General features: G+C 35.1%; 1 protein-coding gene across 14 annotated transcripts in view; it reads right to left on the bottom strand.

Annotated features, from left to right (window-relative positions):
- The window catches only part of NBEA (neurobeachin), a 509,325-nt gene that overhangs the window by 228,503 nt on the left and 266,492 nt on the right, over positions 1-14,330 (bottom strand). For all 14 annotated transcript variants that reach the window (XM_068673009.1, XM_068672960.1, XM_068672963.1 and 11 more), the window contains 2 exons: positions 8,412-8,520; positions 4,546-4,712 (listed from right to left, as the gene is read on the bottom strand). In XM_068673009.1, coding sequence (XP_068529110.1) covers positions 4,546-4,712; positions 8,412-8,520 — 276 coding nt within the window. The remainder of the gene's footprint in view (positions 1-4,545; positions 4,713-8,411; positions 8,521-14,330) is intronic.

The following is a 14,330-nucleotide window of genomic DNA, read 5'->3' as shown; positions in this document are numbered from 1 at the left end:
GCATCAAAGAAATAGCCAACTCATCAATTGCTCATCTGAATGGAAAAAAACATGCAGATATACAAATTTGGTATAACATTAAATATAAGAAAGAATAAAAGAAAACTCTATGTTTAGTGTAAGATATCTAATCTGATGATATCTAAACTGAAGATATCTAAAATGGTTGCCCAAATGAGAAAAACAGAATTAGTTTGGTTTAAGGGCACAAACAAAATAAATGGACATATTATAAAAACCATTACTCTTTATCTGAGATATGTAGGAGACAATAAGATGATTCAATAATTTCCTTTTCTTGTAGGGGAGTTGATGCTAACACCTGCAAAAAATGCAGCAAAATATTTTTTTTTTCTTCTTTAAGAAGTGACGGGAAAATATTTGTTAAAAAGATAACAAATTTGGAAAAAAGATTTTCTGAAAACAGTGTTATATTTTGTTATATTTGAAACAGTGTAATATTTTATATCATAAGAGTCTTTGCTAAAGGACTTAAAACTCTTCCTTACCTTGAAACACACACAAAAAGAAATAAAAACATGTGCATATATGTGTATACATATATATACATATATATATACACTATGTGGTGCAATTGTCAGTATATCAGTGGCAGCAGATGGTGTATGTCATAGGGAACTGAAGCTCTTAAAAATCACACTCATCCTCCAAAAGTAGATTCTAACCTATCTTACCCATTTTGGATATCAAAAGGCATTGCTATTCCTAAACATTTCTCATGCAGAACTGGGTACCTCTTTCTTCACCTTCCCCTCCTTATAAGGATTTCTTAGAATCAAGGAGTGTTTGGGTTGGAAGGGACCTTAAAGACCACCTAGTTCCAACATCCTGCCATAGGCCATAGGCAGGGACAACTCCCACTAGACCAGGTTGCCCAAAGCCCCATCCAACCTGACCTTGAATGCTTCCAGAGATGAGGCATCCACAACATCTCAGGGCAACCTGTTCCAGTACCTCATCACCCTTAGAAGAAAGAATTTCTTCCAAATATCTAACCTAAATCTACCCTCTTTTACTTCAAAGCTATTACACCTTGTCTGATAACGACATTACCTGATAAAGAATCCCTCCCCAGGCTTCCTGTAGGCCCCCTTTAGTTACCAGAAGGCTGCTATAACGTCTCCCCCAGAGCCTTCTCAAGACAGAACAACCTCAACTCCCTCAGCCTGTCTTCCTAAGAAGGGTGCCCCAGTCCTCTGATCATTTCTGTGGCCCTCCTCTGGACTTGTTCTAGTAGATTAATGTACTTCTTGAGCTGGTGGCCCTATAGCTGAGGGCTATAGAATGCAGTACTCCAGCTGGGGTCTCACGAGAGCAGCGTAGATGGGCCTTTGGCCTGCTGTCCATGCTGCTTTTGATGTAGCCCAGGATATGGTTGGCTTTCTGGGCTGCAAGCACACATTGCCAACTCACGTCAAGCTTCTCATCAAGCAACAACCCCAGGTCCTTCTCTTCAGAGCTGCTCTTAATCCACTCATCGCTCAGCCTGTATTTGTGCTTGGGATTGCCTTGACCCATCTGCAGGACCTCACACTTGGCCTTGTTGAACTTCATGAGGTTTGTGCATCCCCACCTCTCAAGCCCGTCAAGGCTTGGATGCCATCCCTTACTCCAGTGTGTCATGTTTCTTTAGTTTGCAGTTTCCAACAATGTTCTCAGATTCAAGAGCTGAACAGGGAATTGGTGATGCGCTTTCAAAACTCTACAAATTCTTCCTGACAGAAGTGATGTGGTCACTACAGAGGTCTAGATGTCTGGAACGCCAAACTATTTTTTTTTATTAGCTCTCTTCCAGTTAGACTGTATCTTCTGGGGCATAGGAAAGCATGAAGAGACTGCCAACACTGTAATTTTCCATCAAGAATAAAAATCATTACTTTAAATATGTTTTGTCAGCATGTTGACAGCCAAGACAACAGGAATGTAAAATTTTAGATTACATCTTAATTTCCATTATATAAAAAGTACTGGAGAAACCACCTAATTAACAACAGGTTTTGATTTCCGTGCCTAAATAGCTTCCCTAGCCTTCTCTTTTCTACACTTGAAACCTTTTAAATCTGCTCACCGAGAACCAGTGACCTTGGTTCTTAACAAGGTGTAGATGCTTTCCAACTGGTCATCTTCCCATAACTGCTGGTGTCATAGGCCTCTCCCTTTACAGTCCATTAGGTCTCATAACAGAAAGTGTGCTTGTGTGATGGATCACCCAGTTGCCATGACATGTGTGGTAGGACCTAAAGTGCAAGGACGTGTCCTGTTCAGCTCTTGTGAATGGTGAACCCCACCTGGAGACCTTGTACTGTCAACTTGCTCACTTCTCTAGGTTAAAAATTAGCCACAAGTAGCCTGTATCTAAAAACCAACTAGGCCAACAGCTGCATTATATGTCACCAAAATATGAAAGCAGCAGTGCAAGAAACTGAGAAGCAAGCACACAGGGGAAGTGTCATGATAGGAATAAAACAGGAGTTTATTTTTCTTGATATAAGAAATATGATAGATTTGTCAAAGGTGTCTAGCTGCTTCATGGCCCATCAAAAACTATCATGGACTAAAAAGCGAAAAAAAGCTGCAGCAGTGGTCTGTTGACGCTTAGTATGCCTTCAACAATGCAAGAGAGGAAAGTTGTCTGACCCAGAGGAGATAGTTTCCTGTAAGAGTTAGTGACCAGTGGCATGGAGAGGAACTGACCAAAGCCTGCAAAGTGTCTGCAACCAAACTTGAAGCACAACTTTTTAAAAAATTCAAAGACATTAAAAGGACTGAAAATTGCACTTATTTTCATGAGGTTCAAATCTAAAGATACACTGCTTTAAGTTTCAACTAGAGATAACATGGTTGTTGAATCTTAATGTCATTTTAAAAATTATTTTTTAAATGTATTTAAATATTAATTAATTAATTGTCTGTGATGTTAGACTATAGAATTTCAAGGCTGAATTCTGCCTTAAAAAAATAAAAAAAAATACATCTCCTTGGTCATCCAGGAAATTGTGTTTTCTTTGGAAGATATGAGGATGATGAATACGAAAAACTACATTTTAGTTTACACTGTAAACTTCAAGATCCAACTAAACAGCATGACAAAAAGAATGAACAGTACACATGGTATTTATAAAATGTTATTACTGATGTGTCAAGTCTATTATTCAACATCTTTTCTAATAAGCTGAATCTACATTCAGATAGTTTTTCCTGAAAGAAAAATATTTATGTATGGATGTTATTTATTTATTTATTTATTTATTTAAATCAGCATATCAGTCTTAACTAGATTTTTACTGAAAAGGCTTCTCAGCTTAAATGGAACTTTTTGTTCTGCTCTGCCTGACTTAGAGCAGACAAACAGGATTTAAGAAGGAAGTTAAACTATAAAAAATTATATTTGGGAGCAAAACTTCCTGAATCTCTACTGTTTGAGCTGTTCCAGTTTGAATAAATAATCAATTTATTAATTGGCTAGAATGCACAAACAAGAAAGAGACTTGCCAGTCTCTAGCTTTGCAGACAGGGCACTCACATGACAGACCCAGGTTCAAGACCTTGCTCTGCATGAAGGAAAAGAGCAATTTGAGCTCAGTTCTTCCACATGAAGGTCAGCACCTTAGCCACTGGCTATTTTGGTGATTCAGAAGAGCAAGGCTTTGTGTTTTTTTAGTATGACAAACTTTCATTTCATCTCTATGTCAAATAGAATAAACTTTTAAAAACAGCATTCAACACAGATCTGATTAAAATCTCACATATTTTATCACTTACATATCATAAGAATTTTATATTTTGGATCATGCAGTGTTTGTTTGTTTTGTTTTATTTGTTTGGTTTTACAGGAGCACCTGCAAAATTGAGTGCACTTTGGTTGCATTCAGCTTTAGATGAAAAATTCAAGCAGACATATAGGTTTTGCTTTAAGTGTATAGACTTTTTGCATGGCTGGTATTGACTACTGTTTTATAGTAGGACAGTTTTACCACTGGACCTTCCTGCTTCATCAGTTGCACAAAAAAGCTATAAACAGAAGAAAGTATTAGACAGCAACCTGCGTGACTCAGTTCTGCTGGTTGTTCTAATACTGACTATAATGCTAGACATGTCATTTTGACTCTCTGATCTTTTGTTCAGGCTTCCTTTGTTGACATCTGTATGGCAAGCTCTCTTTCTCTTAGTATCTCATTCAGAGCATTTCACTCAGAGAGGCTATGATACTGTTAGGAGCCTCAAAAGCTAATGATACACCAACAGTATCAGTATTATATCTGCTTTATGATTGACAAATACCCATTACAATTTATTTAAATTATGGTAAAATATCATGTTTGCAATCTATAAAGGAATTTAATCTTTGAATCTTTAGCAAAGAGGACTTCTCAAAAAACAGTTGAAGAAAAGACTAACAACAGAGAAAGAATATATTTAGGCAATTCTAACTCCTACTACATTCACTTTTCAGTTATACAGTAACTGTTGCTCTTAAACTTTGAAATTAAAATTTAAACCACGCTTTTTATGTTTGCAGCTTACCTGTGAGAAACAGCTCCCCAGGCACCATGCTTATTTGTTAGTATGTTGAGTATCTTCTGTTTTAGCTGATTGGCTGTAACGTGGTCTCGATGCTTAGCAGCACTGATAAGATGATCACACATCTTCTCCTCCTCTCTTCTGTCAGCAGCATATTGAGCACACTGTGACTAGGAATGAAAGTACATCTACTTGACAAAAGATAGGCTATTTAGGAGTCACCTTAAAATGGTTATGTACTAAAACTCTTTAAATATATCAAGAACCAACAAGCTCATTAAGATATGTTTAAGAGGAACAGGACACACCATTCAATTTAAATGGTTCTACTACTATATTTAATTCACAAGAAAGATGTCAGAACATGTAGAATTTAAAGGGCAATCAAGGGCAAAAACATCTGAATTACAACTAAAAACATACATACTCCATGTGTGTGTATGTGACCATGGGTATGCCTTAAGAGCTGGTTTTGCAAAATTTTCATGTATTCTCAGGCATAAAATACAGGTATAACATATGTATATACAGTATATTCTACTTCAAACCAGTTTTGCAGAAATATATGTATATATATACATGTATGCTGGGCTTGATTCTTAAACTTCAATAAAATCTACAATTCAAATTAAAGAAATAAAAAAAATAAATATTATTATGGGTGCTAAAGGGAAACTGACTATCAAATTAAGTATATTTTCGGTCTTATAAAATTAAAAAAATTCTTAACATACACACAACTTTTAAAATATCTGAATGGATAAAAAAGTCACCATCTTTGCAACTAAGATCTAAAGTTTTTATAATGTTTCCTTTAACAGGTAATTAATTCTAAAATAAATGCTGTAATTATTCATGCAAATTTGTTTCTAAAATAGTCAAAACTGAGTAGTGCATTTTAGTTTTGATAAATCCTTTCTTTACATATAATAAGAACAATGTAAATTTTCCATTTCTTTTCTCAAAACCATGTAACCATGTTAAGATTAAATCCAATTTCTCCTCCCAGTAAAGATCCTTTCAAAATGTCTAAATAAAGCAAATGTAGCTACGGTAATTAAAAGGAGTCAATTTTCTAGGTGTAAATTACAAAAGCTGGTTTATTCTCAAAAAAGAGCTAATTTGAAAATTACCTATTTTAAAGACCTACATTTTTGCATGCACAGATTATTGTGCACCATTTTAGAATGTTCAACCAATACTCACTGCTGTAACACTTAGTGTTGAATAGACCACTATATTCTAATATTCTAAAAGCAAATTACAGTTTAGCATACCTCATGGTAGATTGTACTTATTCTTCATATTTCTGCACACTACCCTTTTGCTAGTGATTGCATTAGTATTTGGTAAGACTTTAACAGTGGTCTTTCCACTAGGCTATAGCCATTTTTTCAAGTAATCTATCTGGAAAAGAACAATCATTACACTAATTCATAAAGGGTTAATTCATTTTTCAATTTATCTTCTTGTACAGGGAAGCACCAATTAGTACAATGATCTGACTTAGTAATGAGGTTAATATTTCACCAGCTCATTGGACAGTAAAATTAAATTTTCATTTTTCTTCCTGAACAATTACAAAGGTTAACAAAATGGAAGTTAACTGCAAAGCAACCATTCTAGGAGGATTTTCTCTTGCCCTGACTACAGCTGTAGTCACAGAATAAAATTTACATGCTGGTCCAAGGCCTCCCCATTACACAGGCAAAACTCAGTGCAGCTTGGGCCAAATAATTTCATCCATAATTATGCAATTAAAGTTTAAAAGGTAAAAATAAAATAGCCACTCACTTTTCTTGCTGAGAGCAATGATTAACATGTACTAAACCCCGGAATATATACCAATACAGCTTATTAAAACAAAATGACAGATTTACAATTATGCAAGAGAAAACTACCAGAAATCTCTTTGTCCTTACTACTTTCAAGTAGGATGAATAATAAAATGCTTGGTTATATACCTACCATTATTAAAGGCAATATATAAAACTTTCTTTCAGACTTTAACTGCCACTTTATTTAAGTACATCTGAGGTTCATATTTAACACAGACTACATATCATAATTTTCTTTTATGACTTTCAGATTTTATCTTATTCATCTGAAACATGTAGCTGAGGTTTTTCATGTGACAAATATAATGAAAAATTTCATATATGAAAAATGTGTTGGTTTCTTCACCAGACAATAAGACTGACTTAAGGCTATTCCTTTAGGGAATTTAGTTAATATTCTAAATCCTATTTGCTAACAGAAGCTGGAAGTTAATTGAATATTCTCATTTTGTCTAGAGTTCTGACAGACCTTATACCTCTATGTATTCTTCAAAGAACAGATAACTCAATCTTCTATTGTCATCTTAGGTTACTGCGTGATGCTGTGATAAATATCAAATGTTATTTATTGTTGAGGCAATATGAAACTTCACTCTGACACACACTTAATTGTAAATGTGATTTTATCTAAGTTTGAAATATTCAGTATATTCTTGGTAATAAAGTTGTTGCAATCCCATATGACAAGTGTCTGCTGTCTGCTCTGACAAAATGAAGTAAAGGTTATGTGTACTCGAAATGACAACAGATATCTCTGTCTCACACTTTTCAGCTAGGTCAAGGAGCACAAGAACTAGTACATCAAAGTGTACATTTAAAAGTGCTGTTTCAATGAGATAAAAACCTCATCAAAGCTAAGATTACTGGATTTCTATCCACCAGGTGCTTGTTGACATTTTCTGACAGATGGATAAATTGATACAGCTATTTCTTATCATTAATACTAAGTCAGTCTATCTCAGTCTTAGGTCACTCGAGAATTAAAACACATGAAAAGTGTGCTTGTACATACATATTTATATACAAATGTATGCAAACACAAGCAAGTTTGGAAATAATAAAAACAAGTGATGTTGAAATGTTTATAAAGGCAGTTTAAAAATACAAAATTATATTTGGTAAAGTCATGCCAAAAATATGAATTTTAACTGCATTTGACCACTTTTGCATGATTTTTTTTTTTTTTTTTTGGATAGGAACAAAATTAATCCCAAAGGAATCATCAAAAACATGTTAAACACTGAACTTGAAAAAATGTTTTTGAAATAGCTTTTTTGTACATTTACATCATTTTCAAGTAATTTGCTTTTAATTACAACACTTATTGATGAAAAAAGCAATTAAAATTTGACTCCTTTTAAGGGGCAAAAATTATAGATTTATGGGATCCAGCTGCTATGTTACTTCTTCCAATACTTAAAAAGAACAGGCAATGTAAACACATTGTCAGTAGTTAATGATTAATTAGTTAATGATCAGTTAATGACTAGTAGCTAAAATACGTATTATCATGTTTCAATATGTAATTTATAGAAAGTAAATTCTCTAAGGAGATCCAAAAAGCAAAAGTATCCTAACAAAATGTCATAAAATACAAATTCTAACAAAACATTTATATTTCTTAATTTTTTGAAATGCCTTATATATATTAGCTGTTTTTCTTTCTTACTGAACTTACTGTTGATAAAATCCAACAGAAATAATTAGTAATGTGACTTGCATTACTATTTGCAATAAATCAGAAAACTTCTTTGTGAAACTAAAGGGTCTGCCATACCAGTTTAGCAGACATTCTGATTAAGGGATTTCTTCAAGCTGTAAATGTTTTCATGAATTTCAGTGAGGAGATGAGAAATTAAACCAGTTCCTTGTGTTTGAGGCTTTTAAAGCTAAGGCTTTTAAAAACTAATTTTGAAATGTCTTCAATATAAATTTCTTTCTTGGAAGAAAATCTTTATTGCATGGAATTACAGTGTAGGTGACAACTGAGTGAAAACAGAAAAGCAAAAATGCATCAACTTTTAGGCTTACCTCAAACTCAGCATGCTTGTGGACATCTTCAGCTCTTTGTCGGTTCAAAATAAATTCTGCTTCATTTGCAACACGCACTATATGGTCTTTCATTGCATGACATAATAATCTAAAATAATAAGAATCAAAATCAACCTTTGCATTTGATGTGCTTATATAAGTTATTTAATACTTAAAATGAAAAAAGTCATGAAATTAGTGCAATGTAATTGCTAAATTAGTTGACATGAAAAAATTACCTTTATCCAAAATTTTGTTATTTGCAAGTACAGAAAGAAATTATGTCACATGGAAAAAGCTTGCTATTTCTTATGGAAGGGCAAATATGGAATTATATTTCTAGTATGTTTTTAACAGAAGTCTTAATATGAATATTGCAGCATCATTTAAAAAACCTAGACAACTATTTAAACTCTTACTGATACCATTATTTATTTATATATTACCATTTATACCATTTACTTTACGATTTATTTATGTATTACCATAAATACCATTATTTATTTATTTATATAAATATCTATTTATAGTTATTAAATATAAATATTCCCTTTCCAAGTCTTTATAGTTATTAAATATAAATATTCCCTTTCCAAGTCTTGAAAAATAATGACATTGAGATTTAAGATTCTATTAAGATTGCTAAATAATATAAATATCTCCCATGTGTTTTTAAAACAATGAAGTAAAAAATGTGTCATGTTTCCAAGGTTTTTACAGCATCAGGAGTAGGCAAATTTTACTTAAAAAAAGAAAAAAAAAGAAATTAAAAAAAAAAAAGAGATTAAGATTAAATTGAGACTGATACATATAGTAAAATTGCAACATAAACAACACTGCATAATTAATAATGTTGATGTCTTACTGGACAGGAAGAATGGAACCAACTGGCTTCTTGTCCCTACTGTCCATACCTAAGATTGCTCACTCTATTCAACATTGCTTTGTTCTTCTTATGAGCAGGGAGGAAATATCTTTCAGGATGCAAAGATCTGACAGGACTGTCTGTTTAGGATCAGGAAGAACTGTTTCTCTTTGTGCCAAATGGGCATGTTGTCTAGGATTTTCCTTTCTGCAGCATCACAGAAGCACTCAAATTCAGATATTCCAATATTAAGAACATGAAGTTACCAGTCAATCCCACCATAAATTTGGGTGCTTGGGAGCACCACAAATCAGAGTCATAATTATTAGAAATGGAATCCATAATTACTGCATGTTATACCCGAAGGTGGAAGACTTGAACTCTATTTTTGCTTCCTTTGTTGTGATTTGCCATTTGTGAAGGAAGAAAATCACTTTCCTTGAATGTTTAATATGGACATGTGGCATGGCAAAACATGAATATTGGGACCTCTGTTTAGAGATAAGGACAAACAAACTTGGATCAAGATTTCACAACAGATAGTCATGCTTTTAATAATTCTTTTTTATATTTCTTGCTATTCTTCAAATTAAAAAGTTTTTGAGAAAGCATAGCTTGAAAGACTGAAGTTGCTTCTATTGTCCTCTTCAAAATTTAGCTATATTTTAAAATCTACCCTATTGAAAGATATGCTTTAGTATTTTATTAATATAAAGTATTCAGATAAATGTATTAGGTGTGAGTATTCATGACTTTAGCAAGATTCTCTGATATGAGAAAATACTAGAACTGAGTGTTTACCATCTCCAATCAAATTTTATATCACAGTTCTTCTTGAACTTTTCCTTATGACCAGGGATCAGCTAGCTAGGATTTCAAAACTGAACACATAGATTTCAAGTGTCTACTAGCTACACATCCCTCCTGAAGGAATAAATCAGTCAGTTATTCAAGCACTGTGCAAATTCAGTATGTCTGAGTCAGTTTTGGTCCAGGCAGGATTTCCATTTCAGGGTGGCTTCAGGTGACATCAATAGGTTTCTCCCTTCTACCAGGAATTTTGTGAGAAAATATAAACACTAGCTCAGATCTACTGGGTTTATTATTTGGGACATCTGGACATGGCTTTTATGCCTCAAAAAATAATCTAAGATGCTTCTGTTCATGAACTGGTCTCCAAAAGTGTAATGATAAATATGTACTACCTTCATCTTAGTCGTCTTTATCTATCATAAGAAGTGTTCACACTCTTGGAGTGCCCATTTACACATTAAAACACCTACAGGGGGCTTCAAATAGACTTTCAGAGAATGTTAATTTCCACAAGTTATAAACCAATCTCTTGCCAATATTCATGGAAAAAATATATATGTACAAACAAAAATCTGTCAACACTAGTATCTGTCTGCTTTACAGAAAAATGAAAACATTTATAGATGTGCAGAGATGATTCAAATCAGATGGCTGAAACTGCTGGTAACCCAAGTTCTATCTCCAACCCCTCTAATGGACCATTCTGCTCCACAATCTGAGAACTCTGATCCTTTAGGGAATAACTTTAGAGTTGCCGCAGCTTTTGGACACCACAAATTTACCCAGATTTCAGGTAAACTGGAAATGCTGCAAATCTTCAGTGTCCACAGTTCTAAAGTAAAGGAAATGAAAAATAAAAGGGAACTAATGAGTATGCCTGAGCACACAGGGTCCTGATTGCCTTCAGCACTCAAAGTACTAGCTTTCCCCCAACTCATTTTGGGCATGGTTCAAGGTACTGTGCACTGAGGATGCATAGATAAGAACAAATCAACTTCTTTCCAGGAAGGTTGTGCAGGTGTTTTCGTCCCATACCCCAGCACACATAGAACATACCATCATTCTAGAGGGTAGCCCTTATATTATTCAAAGAAAAATCTTAACTAAATGAAGTGAAATGGGAACTATACAGGCTCCACGGAAGACCTAGACTGAGTGGTCTGTAGGGCAGATGCATGCAGTCTGCTCTCAGGTGCTAACCTTAAGTCATATTAACATAGGCTAGTCCAGGCTATTTGGCTGTATTTAAAACTATAGACACCTTCTCTCTTCCTTATTGTTTGTTGACAAAATTCTTATCTATGGAATCTCTCAGTATTATTTTAACTGTTTCTTGCCTGCTATTTCATGTACTCACATGCCTACTACTGAGGGCAATCTCTTCAAGTAAAAGAAAAAAAAAATGTTTGTATGGTGGTCAGCACATTGTGATTATGATAAAAGTGAGGCCATGACCTATCAATACTGTACAAGCATTAAACAATATTGTACCAATCAGTGCTAATTAGAGACATATAGTGATTCACTTATATGCAAACATTGGAGATAGAACTTCAAAGACTAGGTAAACGATGCTTTTGCATCTGGAAGACTAATAAGAACTACGGTAGTCTTAAAAACCTCTGCCAGAAAAACAGATTCAAAAAAGAGAAAAGTTAAAATCTAGGCCATTGACAATAAATTTTGCATGTCGTGATGTTTTGATTTGTAAGTGCAAGAATGTAGGGCAGAAAACAGAAGCATAATGCATTAAGACATTTAAATATTTCATCTTACTTTTGAAAGGAAAGGCAGCTAGTGTAAGGTCAGGAAAGTGATGCCTCACAGAGGCTTTTGCAAAGGAGCTTGCTTATTTGTTTGCTGTATTTGCTCAAGGAAACTTGTTACCATCTCAAATTGAAAAACACTACTTAAAAAACACTTTTTTTGCTACCAATTTTTACTTCTAACAGGAAGTTATTCTGTATTTTCAAGCTGCTTTTCACAGAATCATGGAATCACAGAATAGTTAAGGTATCCAGGGACCTCTGGAGGTCAACTGGTCCAACCCACTTGCTCAGGTAGGGATACATAGGTTGTTCAGGACCATGTCCAGGTGGTGTTTGAAGGTCTGCAAAGAGAGAGACTCCACAACCTCTCTGGGCAACTTGTGCCAGAGCAATGTCACCTGCACAGCACAGAAGCACTTCCTGATATTCAGAGAGAACCTTCTGTGTGCTAGTTTGTGCCCATTGCCTCTTGTCCTGGCACTGGGTACCAGCAAAAAGAGGCTGGCTCCATCCTCTTTGCCCTCTCCCTTCAGGGATTTATAGACATTGATAAGATCCTTCCTGAGTCCCCTCTTCTCCAGGCTGAACAGTCACAGCTCTCCCAGCCTCTCCTTATAGGAGAAATGCTCCAGTGCCTTCATTATCTTGGTGGCCTTATACTGGACTCCCTCCAGGATGTCCAGGCCTCTCTTATACTGGGAGACCTAGAGAGAGACACAACACTCTAATGTGACCTTACCAGTGCTGAGTAGAGTGGAAGGATTACCCCTCTCTACCTGCTGGCAATACTTTGCCTAATGTAGCCAAAAATACCATTAGGCTTCTTAGCAGCAAGGGCATATTTTTGGTTCATGTTCAGCTTGGTGTCCACCAGGAATGCCAGGTCCTTTTCTGCAGAGCTGCCTTTCAGCTGGGTGACACCCATACTGACACCTGGAGTTGTTTCTCCCCAGGGCCAGCACTCTGCACTTCTTCTCCTTGTTGAACTTTATGAAATTTTTGCCAGCCCACCTCTTCAGACTGTCAGGGTCACTCTGGATGGCTGAGTGATGGCTCACTGATGGCTCACTTCTGGTGAGTCAGCTTCTCCACTCATGTTTGTGTCATCCCTGCATTTCCTGAGGGTGAACTCTACTCCATCATCCAGATTGTTAACAAAGATGTTAAACAGGACTGGACCCAGTATTGAGCCCTGGGGTACTTCTCTTGATATGGGCATCCAAGTAGAGTTCACACTACAGACCACTACCATCTTTGCCCAGTTATTCAGCCATTTTTTGATCTGCAAATCCAGCTCATACTTCAACAGCTTCTCTATGTCAATCTTATGGGGTACACTGTCAAAGGCCTTACTGAAGTCCAGGAATACAATATCCACTGTTCTTGTCTCATCCATCAGGCTGTTCATTTTATTATAGAAGCTTATCAAGTTAGTTAGGCATGAATTCTCCTTAGTGAATCCATGCAGACTACTCCTGATGATCTTCTTCTCTTTCATGTGTCTGGAAGTAGTTTCCAGGATTAGCTGCTAAATCACCTTCCCAGGGACTGCGGTGAGGCTGACCGACCTGTAGTTTCCCATGTCCTCTTTCTTGCCCTTCCTGAAGGAGTGATGTTTACTTTCCTGTAATCTTCAGGTTCATCTCATAGTTGTCTCCCAGTTGCCTGGGTAAATCCTACTAACTCAATCACATGCATGGCACAAGATTAAAATAAAAGAAATCTCAGACTTTTCTGGCATGAGAACAAGTGCTTATGACTATCTTGTGGATCATCATTTACAAAAAAAAATAATAATAAAATTCAGAAAGGATCCCAAACCAGGAAAAATCTCACACTTGATAGTATCAAAGACTGCTGATGAAACAAACAAACAAACAAACAAACAAAAAAAATATATATATATAAATAAAAGAGAGGGACAAAGACCAGAAAATTTACTCCTTTACTGCAAAATGCAGTTACATCATAAAAATTCCTTCATAAACTATCTTTATGAAATGTGTTTTCATGAAATCTAGCTCATAAATCTTTTATTTGTGAAAATGTGATCAAGGTTCTTGCCTCCAGCACAGCTTTGGAAAATCCTCCGAAGGTTAAAATTCTTTCTTTACTTTCCAGTCAAAACATATTCTTCAGTAGTCTTTATTGTTTCATTTTTATGCAAATGTTTGCATTAGTTTTAATTCTTGTTCTTTCTTATGACCTTCTGATATTCCATCTGTCCCTACTTTACTAGGCTAAATAATGCAGCTCTCTTTAACTTTTCTTTTATGCCAGAATATTTACTAAAAGATTGTCTTTTGGGGTTTACTCATTCCAGAGACTGATTTCACCTTTCCTAACTGTGCATAGCCCAGGCAGCATTATTATAGACAAATTCTCAGCATTATTTACATAGTAACAGTAATGTTGCAGTATCTCAATGGTAATATCTTTTCTGATGCACAGTATTTTCTGATGCACAGTATC

Source organism: Anas acuta, chromosome 1 (assembly GCF_963932015.1).
Source record: "Anas acuta chromosome 1, bAnaAcu1.1, whole genome shotgun sequence".
Taxonomy (NCBI): domain Eukaryota; kingdom Metazoa; phylum Chordata; class Aves; order Anseriformes; family Anatidae; genus Anas; species Anas acuta.
The sequence above is the reverse complement of the archived record's forward strand: the minus strand, read 5'-3'. Positions and strand labels throughout refer to the sequence as shown.